At 38.2% G+C, this 12,873-nt stretch overlaps 1 protein-coding gene and 1 long non-coding RNA gene across 2 annotated transcripts; both read left to right on the top strand.

The window, feature by feature from the left end:
* Positions 1 to 2,696: 2,696 nt before the first annotated feature.
* ppwd1 (peptidylprolyl isomerase domain and WD repeat containing 1) lies at positions 2,697 to 12,655 on the top strand. The gene is made up of 11 exons (XM_088629286.1): positions 2,697 to 2,895; positions 3,746 to 3,848; positions 7,050 to 7,153; positions 7,503 to 7,623; positions 8,108 to 8,555; positions 9,028 to 9,218; positions 9,628 to 9,817; positions 10,229 to 10,410; positions 10,727 to 10,808; positions 12,126 to 12,308; positions 12,421 to 12,655. The coding sequence occupies exons 1-11, from the start codon at positions 2,763 to 2,765 to the stop codon at positions 12,562 to 12,564; spliced, it is 1,881 nt and encodes a 626-aa protein (XP_088485412.1). The 5' UTR covers positions 2,697 to 2,762; the 3' UTR covers positions 12,565 to 12,655.
* Positions 3,974 to 6,626, top strand: LOC148673067 (uncharacterized). Its single transcript, XR_015935930.1, has 2 exons — positions 3,974 to 6,348; positions 6,442 to 6,626. It is a non-coding gene; the product is annotated as an uncharacterized LOC148673067 (long non-coding RNA).
* Positions 12,656 to 12,873: the final 218 nt, after the last annotated feature.

The raw sequence follows: 12,873 nt of genomic DNA on the forward strand, positions 1-12,873 counted from the left end.
TTTTCCTGTATAAACCCACTAAAAATCACACCCACTTTCATCAGATAAATTTAAAGATTTCTTTCAGCATGAAGTAAAAATTGATTTTTACAGCATACACTGTTGGGGTTAAGGGTGGCATGTTCGCAAGAAGTACAGTAAGTAACAGGAATTTATTTTCAAGTCTTCTATATTAGATATGTAACGACAAAATATAGTTTACAACAATAAGCACATCAAGTACTAGTATATTTATATAATACTTATATATATAAGTATATTTCTATTCATGTTTCTAAGTAACAGAATATAAAATGTTACACTGCCTGACGAAAGCTAAAACATGGCTACTTTTCAGACAAAAACCACAAAAGCACTTTGTCAGAGCACCTGCAGGAAAAAAATGTTTGCATCGATCTTGTCTTTTCAAACAATCAAGACAGACTGAGGCAAACAGTGGTGAGAAACCCATTTAGGGAACTGTGATCATGATGCGTTGTGCTTTGAAGTATATTCTGAAACTGTGCAGATTATGTCCACATCAAAAGTCTACAACTTCAGGAAAGCAGACTTTGAAGTAACGAGAAAGTGTTAGAGAAGCAGAATAGGATAGGACATAGATGCTATCAGTGGAAAATGGATGGCAACAGTTTAAAGAGATTCTGCCTGAAGCACAGAATACATTTATCCCAAGAGTCAGCAAATCAAAAAGCTACAAAACAATATGCCAAATTAGAAGGCCTTTGATAGAGTTCCTCATAAAAGCTTAATTCTCAAATTACTAGCACTTGATATCAGGATTAGGAAATACTTATCAAATAGAAAATAGAGGGTATAAACAAGGGGTGAATACTCTCTTTGAAGAAGGGATCCCTCCTATTACAACAACTCTTCCAAATTTATATCAATAATCTAGATTCTGGTATATTTAGTAAAGTTTGCAGAAGATACCAAATTAGGAGAATTAGCTGACACTGTAGAAGCAAAAAACTGGCAGGTGATATTTAATTGGAAAAGTTTTTTCGTATGAAAAAGATTTGGGTGTTTAATGTCGACTGATCGTTCACATCTTCCAGACAATGCACGGAAGTAATAAAAAAAGTAATAAAAAGGTACACAAAGTGTCAAGCTATATAGTCAAAAGTGTAGAATTCATATTAATGGATGAATGTGAATATTTTAAGAATGTGCCAGATGCTAGTTAGGCCTCATTTAGAATATTGTGTACAATTTTGTTAACCAAAAAAGATTTTGCTGCTCTAGAATCAAACCAGAGAAAAGCCACCAGATGCATTTTGGAACAGACAGCTGAAAGAACTGAACCCTTTTAGTCATGAACAGAAAAGACTGTAAAGGAAACCTGATACCTGAGGCATTTAAAATCCCCAAGAGCACTGATAAAAACAACACAGCTGACTTCTTTAGAATGAGTAGTTCACATGAACAAGCAACAAAACAAGTGGAAACTACATGAGAATGTATTTGAAAACTGAGGAAGTACTTCTTTACCTAAAGGATTGTAGGAGTCCAGAACAAGCTTCCCAACTACAGTATATGGTTGAAATTGTTGCTTGGTTTCCTTCATGAAACAACTGGATGAAATCCATGAATCGATGAACTACTAACTACCCAATAGGCCAGAGGACCAAAAGGTCTGCTCGTGTTTCAACTTGCTTGACTTCCCTTAGTCTCATGGCCTGCTTATGCAGCAGGGAGTAAACATTATGTTTTATGCTCACTGCTAATTAGAGTTGACTTAATTGTCTTTGTTAATTAACTTTGTCAATTACCATACCAAACTCCAGTGAAGGTTTTCTCTTGTGGTTGCAGTACTACATGAAGATTAATGTTTGCCTGTTAACTGATCACTCTGGTCACACATTGCTCTCTCTTGAGTTCTGCTTCAGGAATTACACTTGCCAGCTGGCTCACATTCACTGACATGCAAATCAGTGAAGCAAATATCCATCTATGCATTTTCCAACCGCTTTATCCACTTCAGGGTCGCAGGGAAGATAGAGCCTATCCTGGAAAGCGATGGGTGAGTAGTTGTATCCTCACACCAGAAGAAGAAGGCTTCACAACTGTATTTTTCTTTCTGCTGTTCATCATAGAATTAACCTTTATTTCTGCTCATAGCTATTTATGGTTCAAAGTGTATCAAACAAACAAAAGTAACACTTTTTTATCTTTTCAGTACATCAACAATCTTAGAATAACCGTGTTTTTATTATTTTGTTGTTGTTCTGAAGCATTTTGTGCTAAATGTTGTATCATAAAGATCTTCATATATATATATACACATTTGTATTATCACTATATATGTGATCATTCTCTGCATAAAACTGAATTTTTATAAGAAACAAAAATGATGGGGCTTTTGAAGTGAATTTAAAGGTGAGTGAATATCCATTTAGAAGAAAACTTAGCTTGACAAAGAGCATTACTTAATAACACGCAGATTGAGAAATGGTTACTCTTGTTAAGTAATTCGCTTAATGCTAGGTATTAAGAGGTTCGATAAGCTATTTAGGCGAATAATACACTACAACTCCCAAAATGCAATTTTTATTGTGCGCATGCTCCTAATTTAAACAAGAATTGTTTCCCTATCAGTTCACTGTAGGAAAGTAAATGGCGCAAAAGGAAATCTGATTGGATAGACTTCGGATCATTTAAGGTTTCTGCCATTCATGTGCTCAGATCTCTGTTGTTGATAGGCTACAGTCTACAGGTCAAAGTTTAAGGGTCTTAAGTATTTTTTTTTAATGTAAACTAAAATCATGGCATCTCCTACGGTCAGTTTGGACCAGAAAAGGAAATTGGATCAAGAGGGTGAAAAAGGGGGCGATCCTGAAGAAGATGAATGGGTTGGACCGTTGCCAAGCGAAGCTACACAGTCCAAGAAAAGGAAAGGTAATGTTTCTTGAGCGCTCTCGCTGTCCGGTACATGTTTGAAGTGCGGAACTGCGCCAGCATGGGTTGACTGCATAGGGACGAGTAAAGGTTGATTTCAAACTGAAAAGTAGAAAGAAGAAACTTTTCGGCTATTGAGCCTTCTAAATCTGTGTTCTGTTAATGCCTTTCATCACGTTAAGTTTTTTTTTTTTAAATGCACTCCTTCACCCCTCAACTACTGAGTTATACATATTTATATACTGAAAAATGGAGCTTGCAATAGGTGGTCTAGAGTCTCAAGGTGTATCTAGTGTATTAGGCCTAAAAAGTGTTATCTAATTACTTGAACGAATTCTACGAGGGTTAACGATTTTAAGGAATGTTTTAAAGTATTATAAATCCCGATTAAAACATAGCGATGTGTCGTTATAATGTAAACTTACAATTAAATGTTTCTTCATAAAGTAAATAGTTCACATTAAAACGTACAGTAGCACTGCTTTTACAAATGCAGTAGTGATGCTAAATCTTCTCTCTCCTTTGGGTTCTTACATGCATAGTAATAATGGTACATTTAACTCTTTTGGTTGCCAGTAGCTAATTGAACTGAGGTTCCAATCCAGCTGTTTCTTGAATACGCTGGGAAACGTGTTGCGAGTATCTGCAGCTTTTTGTGTGTAAAACGTTCTGTTTGAAATGCACCTCATTTTCTACCTGGGTGGTATGGTTTCTGTCTTGTTATTGACTCTGAAGACATCCATATGCAGTGTCAGGAGCTCTTGAATGGTTTGGGAAACCACTCAAACACCTTTGTGAGAACTAACCCTTGGCTCGTAAGAAGCCGGCTGACCTGTTGTGTGTTTGGCAGTGCTTGAGTTTGAGAGGGTGTACCTGGACAACCTGCCCTCAGCGTCTATGTATGAACGGAGCTACATGCACAGGGACGTCATCACCCACATAGCATGTTCAAAGTAAGAGAATTTTGTTTTCCCCCAACCTAATTGCTTTAGAAAACTAGGTAGTACTTCTGAATAATCTATTCTGTCTTTTCTTCCTTCCAAATCAGTCATAAGTAATGTTGCATATGCAGTTTGGAATTATCTGAATTTCTGCATGAATGGTTCCTAAAATGCGATTTGATCCTCATCTAAGTCATAATAATAACAACGAATAAAGACATTTTACATTGTCATATCTTGATTGAACAAATGGTTTAAACAATCACTGTCATTGATGGGAAAAATTATGTGAACCTCTAGATAATGGCATCTTGAAAAGAGGGTAATTGGAGTCAGGTATTCTGATCAATTCAGGTTTGAGTTTGACCTGCCCTGCTGTATGAAAAATCAAACAATTTGGGTTACCTGCTCTTCACAACAGAAGTCTGTTGAAGTGCAATATGGCCCGATCAAAAGAGATTTAAGAGGACCTCAGAAGAAGAGTTGGTGAAGCTCATAAGACTGGAAAGGCTTACAAAAGGATTTCGAAAGACTTGGGCCTCCATCAGTCCACAGTCAGGCAGATAGCTTACAAATGGAAGAAATTCAGCACTGTTGCTACTTTCCCCAGGAGTGGGCATCCTACAAAGATCAGAGCAAGGGCACGCCATCCTCAAATCCTCAAACAGGTGACAAAGAACCCTGGGGTAACCGCTAAGGATCTGCAGGCATCTCTTGCACTTGATAACGTCTGTGTTCATGAGTCTACCATAAGAAAAACACTGAACAAGAGTGGTGTACATGGGAGGTTACCACAGAGGAAACCACTGCTCTCCAAAAAAAAAAACATTGCTGCCCGTCTCAAGTTTGCTAAAGACCACCTGGATGTTCCACAGCACTACTGGAACAATGTTCTGTGGACAGATGAGACAAAAGTTGAAGTTTTTGGTGAATGTACACAGCGTTACGTTTGGAGAAAACAAAACACTGCATACCAACACCAAAACCTCATCCCAGCTGTGAAGCATGGTGGAGGGATTATAATGGTGTGGGGCTGCTTTGCTGCCTCAGGGCCTGGACGGCTTGCAATCATTCAGGGACCAATGAATTCCAGGTTGTATCAGGAAAGTCTACAGCAGAATGTCAGGGCGTCTGTCTGTGATCTGAAACTCAGAAGACGTTGGGTCATGCAACATGACAATGATCCAAAACGCAGGAGTAAATCGACAACAGAGTGGCTCAAACAGAAGAAATTCTGCATTTTAGAATGGCCAAGTCAGAGTCCTGACCTCAATCCCATTGAAATTCTGTGACGTGATCTGAAGCAGGCCGTTCAAGCAAGACATCCCAAAAATATGAACTGAAACAGTTTTGTATAGTGGAATGGGCCAAAATACCTTCTAACCGCTGTGCAGTTCTGATCAGCAGCTACAGAAAGCGTTTGGTTGAGGTTATTGCCAATAAAGGAGGTTCCACTAGTTACTAAATATAAGGGTTCACATACTTTTTCCTCCGATGACCTTAATTGTTTAAACCATTTGTTCATTAAAGATATGGCAATGTAAAATGCTGTGTGTGTTGTTTGTTAAATAAGACTGTCTTTATTTATTATTATGACTTAGATGAAGATCAGGACACATTTTAGGAACCATTCATGCAGATATTCCATATAATTCCTAAGGGTTCACAAACGTTTTTCTCACAACTGTAATTTTCAAGATGTGTATTTCTTTGTTTGCACATGAAACACAAAATTCATAGTTTTCGGTCCACTTGTCTGAACTTTGTAGGATACAATTTCCTTCAGTTACAAACTTTTAGATGTATCATGAAATCTTTAGAGCAGGGATCCCCAACCAGAGAATCCAATTTTGCTTGAGGCCTCTGTGAATAGTATATGAGTAATTTCACGCTTAAAAAAAAAAACTGATTCCAGTTGAAAGCATCACGTCTCTAATAATCCCTTCCTAACCGCCCAGTTGTCAGTGCCAGTGGGCTTGGAGCTAATTTCTTCTTGAAAAGTCTTGATGGATTGACGTTCAGTGGTCATTGTACTTTTTTATGTTTCAGCCATTTATTTTAACAGCCATTTATTTTAGCCCCATTGCCGATCAAGTGTCTTCTGCACCTTTTTTGTTTTTCAATGGAACATCAAAGTTTTATTAATGGGTGAAAGAAGTGCTGACTTCACAAAAGTACTCGATGTTCAGATACTTGTAACATTTTTACACGTAGCCCCGTTTCCTCCTGTTTAAATTTTTGTGCACCTCTTGGATAGTTTCTCCTCTAGGAATTATTTCAATGTATTTTATTGTATAGTGTCTGAGTGACAGGCACCGTGGAACACTTCCTGATTTGATGCGTCTTGAAGCATTATTGCATTTCTGGGGTTTTTTCTTCACCTGTTACTGCTTATATGGGAATGTGAGATAATGCTGGTGTAGAATGATACCTTCCTTTGTAAAACTGCCAATGGTCTGGCAGTGTGATTGAACTGAGGCACACAACCCTTGTCATAGAGGGCTTACCCTTCGTATTGGGGATCCCTAATTCTCGTCCAGGAGTGGCAGTGTCTCTGCAGGTTTTGTAGGTCTTTTAAAAGCCGCAGCACCTGAAGAGCTGGGAGACACTGCTCAATCGGTCCAGTTAAGCCAATAATGAGTTGGAAAGAACTTGCAGACACACTGGTGGTCCAGGACTAGGGCTGGATATTCTCGCTTTATGGGACTGTGACTGTGGCTAGGTACAGTGTATATCGCATAAAAGCAGAGAACATGTCGCTTATTTTTCAGCATGCTGTACATTCAAATATAGAGGAAAAAGACATCTCACCATATTAGATTGTTTAATACATTGGATATAAGTTCCATTTATATCTTTGAAATTTTCAACCAAATTAAACGGTGTATTTGGGTGTTTCTGATGCATATGTCATTTAATTAACATAATTTAGTTGCATTGTCATGGTGACAGGGTGATAAAGATTATGCTGCTATAGCATCTTATGACTTACAATATTTTTGCCTTTAGACAAAGACTGGGAAACACTACTATAGAGGTCCCAAGATGCATTGCACTGAGTGGTCATCATTACGCAGGTTAATATGCTCCTGTCCCATAGAACTGTATATTTTATGGTGTCCCACCGAGATACAGACTGTGCCACTCCAGTGGTGTGGATCGTCTTTCTATTTGACCAAACTGTTTGAGTTATTGCCTTTTGATTCCTGACAGGACGGATTTCATTATAACAGCCAGTCAGGATGGCCATGTCAAATTCTGGAAGAAGAAAGAAGATGAAGGAATAGAGTTTGTGAAGCACTTTCGCAGTCATTTAGGTGGGTGAAATTTCTAACTGTCTTTTCTCTTGTTCTTTAGGAAATGGCATATTGGACAAAAACTATGATTGGAGCTGTTTAACATCTTAAAGCTGTTTAATGAAGCATTTGAGTTAATTCTACCAAGTTCCATATACTGTACAGTGCTACAGATCTGAACTACAGATCAGTTTTAAATTAAATCAAGCATTAGCTTAAAAAATGCCTACATGTACATAACTGTTTAATCCATTACATTGTGCAGTTCTTGTTTTTTTTATTTTGTGATGGCCCTATTCAATATACACTAGTTGAAACCTGAACACTGTATTCATTTTTGCTTATTGAAAGTGTTCCTTTGTTCAATCAGGGGTAATTGAGTGTATTGCTGTAAGTTCTGAAGGGGCACTGTTATGTACAGTTGGTGATGACCAGGCCATGAAAGTATTTGATGTTGTCAATTTTGACATGATCAACATGCTAAAGCTAGGGTAAGTACAATTTCTGAAGGTATTTTTGTTTATGTAAGCAAATATGAGGTCACTAAAGAGCATCTGTTTATTTTTGTCATACTCATTTATTGCCCTAAGGATGTTTTTATTTTCTTGCAAAGGATGTACATTTGCACCCTAATTAAAAAATGGATTCAAATTAACAAAACCCAAGACAAAAGGCTTCTAGTTAAATTTTTAGAAAGCTAACAAATGTGAATTTGTTAGAATATATAGGGTAAATAAGAGAAAACAAAATATGCTTCTTTCTAGACAGAAAGTGTTATTTAAAATTCGGAACTGTTCAATAAAGATGATGTGTATTTAATATATCTTGAAAACATCAGTCTATAACAATGCTTACTCCTAATCATTGTAAATGAACATTGATTTTAATGTTTAATCATCAGATGCGTGCAGAGATTGTCTAGTTTCTGATCTGTTGGGTTACAATCCCTCTGCCATTTCTTGTGAATCTGTACAGCTTCCACCCTGGGCAGTGTGAATGGATCTACAATCCAGGTGATGCTATATCCACAGTTGCCTGTTCAGAGAAGATGACAGGCAAAATATTAATTTATGACGCGAGAGGAGATAACTGCCCACTTCACACGTTTGAGAAAATGCATTCATCACCCCTGTCTCAAATACGGCTCAACCCACGATACAGAGTCATTGTATCAGCTGACAAAGCAGGGATGCTAGAATACTGGACCGGCCTTCCAAATGAGTTCAAGTTTCCTAAAAATGTGGACTGGGAGTATAAGACGGACACGGATTTGTATGAATTTGCCAAGTGCAAGACCTATCCTACTAGCCTGGCTTTCTCAAGTGATGGAAAGAAAATGGCCACCATTGCCTCCGATCGGAAAGTTAGAATTTTCCGCTTCATAACGGGGAAGCTGATGAGAGTGTTTGATGAGTCCTTGACCGTAAGTTCATATTTTTAACTTCCAATGGCCAGAACCTAAAATAACAGGATGGCCACTTTTCTTTCATAATCTGCATTAGCAACCAGTTAGATCTGAGGAGCAGATGATAGAGATGTACAAAAGGCAGCCAAAGCACTTGAACTTGTGTTCTAGATCTTCTTTTAGAATTATATTTCTTTCAAAAAATGGATCTCAAAGGACTGTCATGAATCAGATTCACTTAAAATAATCTTTGGTAATTAACTCGGGCTGAATGTTGAATAAGAGCTATTAAGATTCATCAGTTATTTTAAAATTCAGTCTCCTGCTGATTGTCTTATTGGTGTATCTTCAGGTCTACCATACTGTGCTGTAGAAAGCAATTGGGGACACACTGAGAAGCAGAACTGCACAGAGGGATTATGTGGAACAGCAGTGGAGCTTGAATGCGAAGACCGGCCACGCTCCTGAATGATACTTTGTTCTTCCACAGATGTTCACAGAGCTGCAGCAGATGAGGCAGCAGCTTCCAGACATGGAGTTTGGCCGGCGAATGGCTGTGGAGAGAGAGCTGGAGAAAATGGATGGTATCAGGCTGACCAGCATCATCTTTGATGAAACCGGACACTTTGTGCTCTATGGAACAATGCTGGGCATCAAAGTCATTAATGTAGAAACCAACAGGTAAAGAGCAGCCTTATTCAGGGTTCTGAAAATGACTGATAACCTAAAAAAATGGATTTGTCCCAGCAGATCATAAAGAAGAAGTCTGTAACCTTTTTAAATCTCTGTGTGTTGCTATGGTAGGGTGTATGTATTGTATATTGTGAAGTGTTTAAAAAAAGTCTTTTGAACAGGGAAATCTGGTGCAATATATCTTCTGAAACGGTTTTCACCTACAGCGACTGCTTGGGAAAACATGAGCAAGCAAGTGAAGAGACTGAAAAACCTAGAAGTTCCAATTTCACACCTGATATTGCAGTTTCCAAACACTGCAGTATCTGAACTGATGCCATCCCAATTTTTCATGGTGCAGTGTGGTCATAGGGAGGGAAAGGCGAGCCATGACAATTTCCCGATATGTTGTCTGTAGGTGTGTGCGCATTCTGGGGAAACAGGAAAATATCCGCGTGGTGCAGCTGAGCCTGTTCCAGGGAATCGCCAAGAGCAGCCAAGCTGCACCCACTATCGAGATGAAGGCATCGGACAATCCTGCCCTGCAGAACTGCGAGCCAGATCCTACCATCTTCTGCACGGCCTTTAAGAAGAACAGATTTTATATGGTAACGTCTGCATGCTAGCCATGCATTCCCAAATCGCCTTTACTGTGCTTTGAAATAAAGGTCTACCCCTGATCTCGCGTGCCTAAATACAGTTATGAAACATGAGTTTCAACCTATATAGACCACCGTAATGTAGTGCCGACATCTGCAGCAAAGAACAAAGCATTTCAGTAAAATGTAGCTGGGAATTGTCAAATCTCATGGGCCCGACATTTTCTGTTCATTTTATCAGATTAGGTTTGGATTTCAGTGATTAACATCGAATGAACACTTATACAGTGTGCACAAAGCTGGTGGTTACGAAATATGAAATTGCACACTGTTCAGTGTTGAATGTGCTGGAGTCACATTGAGGGCAAAAAAAAGTAACTATTCTTTTTTGCTTTGCTTGCGTTTTGTTGTGCTCAACAGTTCACCAAAAGAGAACCGGAAGACACGAAGAGCGCAGAGTCGGACAGGGACATCTTCAACGAGAAGCCGTCAAAGGAAGAGGTGATGGCAGCCACTCAGGCTGAGGGACCCAAGAGGGTATCCGACAGTGCCATCATCCACACCACCATGGGCGACATTCACCTCAAGCTGTTCCCTGTTGAGTATGTGTTTCATGGGCCAGTGTATTTTATTTTTCTTCTTCGCTTCTTTGTCAAGTCAAATTTGTAACTTTGATCTCTGAATTCCATAAACACTTGCAATCAAGTCCTGGTTGTTTCAAGGTGAATCTGGGGTTTAAGGTTATGGAGTGAATGTGCTTCCATCGTCTGACTGTTGTAGATGCTTGATAATCTGCAGATGAAATACTAGTAGATTGTTCTGAAAACCACGACAGTACTTATACTATCAATGTAGCTGTTTGCAGTCTTCGCTTTGTTTAATCTGTTAACAATCCTCTGCTTTATTTTTTCCCATTAGATGTCCGAAAACAGTAGAGAATTTCTGTGTCCACAGCAGAAATGGATACTACAATGGACATCTATTCCATCGTGTTATCAAGGTATAATTTTCTGTTACTTTGGCCTTCATTTTTTTTCCCCAGGAATAATACTTAGGTCCTGTACCTGAAGATTATATTTTAATATGGAAAAAAAAAACTAAGCTGAGTGTGAAGAGTTGAAATAATTTCAAAATAAATTAAAACTGCCCACAGTTATTCAGTGAAGTACAGTCATGGTTTTAGTTGTGTTTTGCTGTACCCTACTGCTTTACATTTACATGGGACAATCAGTGCAAGGGTTTTGTGTGGTATAGTCATAGATTTTGTTAATTTGTATTATAAATAGGGTCTGGTGTTTTTCTTTACCCATTTTCTAATGTAATTGAAGTCCTCCAGCACTAAGAGGTTGACACAGCCACTTTTTGTACAATCATCTCAACATGGGACCTTAATGATTACTAAATGAAAATAAAATGATTATCTATTTTATTACTATAACTTACTGTATGTGTAAAATAATGTAGTTGAACAGTGTTATGGCTACTGTCGTTTAATAAAAAGGCATCAGTATTTTCATATACAGTGTAGTTAAATTAAAATGATCAGCAGGAACAATTTTATGCGTCAAAAGAATAGGTTTGCATTGAAGAGACAAAAAACACTGAAATAAAATGATTTTTTTTCCCAATTGCTCAAGATTAGTGCAATTGAAATACTGCATCCTTACATTTTTACACAAAGTATGTTTATTATGATAGTTCAAGTAGGTAGCTGCGTTTTCATGCGTAGGGTGCAAAGGAACAGGTAGAGGTTTATTCTATGCTGAAAAGAAGACATTTCGGTTGTGGAGTCTTCTTCCAGTGTGAAATGAAATGACGCATCTACTTTTCATGATTTTGTTGTTAAACTCATTCATTTTAACTTAATTTGTAACTGTAAATGTTGGTCTGTCTTTGCAGATGTTAGGTATTCTCTCTCTCACACTCTCTCTGTGTTGTAAGCTCACATTTTAAGGGCTGGCTTTTTTTAAAACGTTCATTACCTTTTATGAAATGTTTCTTTGCTGTGCCCATCATATAGCTTTTATGAATATCAGAACATTCATTTTTTGTGTTAAAATGTGCTTTTTACAGCCAGCCCTAATGGTTTGGTGCTTTATTAAAACATCAGATATGTATGGCAAATGTCTGCGTGACAGTGCACTTTTTATAAAAAATAAAGCTTTCTACTCCTTTTTTGAAAACCTGGAGTCAAAAACTTTTACAATGCACTGTTTTTACCTTAATGTGCATATGATAGTACAGTTTGTAACTGTTTAACTTAAAACAAGACCTGTAGGGTTTGCTCATTGTTCCCTCGTCTTCTCTCACGCTGCAGGGATTCATGATACAAACGGGGGACCCCACTGGCACTGGCATGGGTGGAGAAAGCATCTGGGGAGGAGAGTTTGAAGATGAGTTCCACGCCACCTTGAGGCACGACCGCCCCTACACGCTGAGCATGGCCAATGGAGGGCCTGGGACTAATGGCTCCCAGTTTTTCATTACTGTTGTGCCAACGGTAAGTGTGTACTTTCATACCACTTGTCTGGTTACAGCATGTACGATTGCTACGACCGTGGAAAGTCGGTTTCATTTATAGATCTTGCCTCTCCTCTCTTTAATTGTTGCAGCCCTGGCTGGACAACAAGCACACCGTTTTTGGAAGGACTACGAAAGGCATGGAAGTCGTTCAGAGAATCTCAAATGTAAAAGTCAATCCTAAAACGGACAAGCCCTACGAGGATGTCAGCATTATAAATATCACCATAAAATGAATAAAGCAAGCTGTTAGGCTGTATTTTGTTTTCAAATGTGTTTGAACCATTGAACATTTTTAATAAAAAAACTTTTTTTATGTTTGAGAAAGGGTGCGATGACTTTCACATTGGGGACACTGCAGGTTTCACGATGAACATATGTTATGGGAGAGATGAAGCAAAATTAAGTGATTTCAATTAATACTGGAAGTGAATAGTTTCTAATGATATTCTTGCAGTGGTTGTATGTTCTTGTATTTTAATGGATTCATTTTTTTCCACCCACAAAGTGAAATAGCTGTAAGATCTTAGTTCTGTAACAAAATC

Source organism: Lepisosteus platostomus, chromosome 4 (genome assembly GCF_059453375.1).
Source record: "Lepisosteus platostomus isolate fLepPlt1 chromosome 4, fLepPlt1.hap1, whole genome shotgun sequence".
Taxonomy (NCBI): Eukaryota; Metazoa; Chordata; class Actinopteri; order Semionotiformes; family Lepisosteidae; genus Lepisosteus; species Lepisosteus platostomus.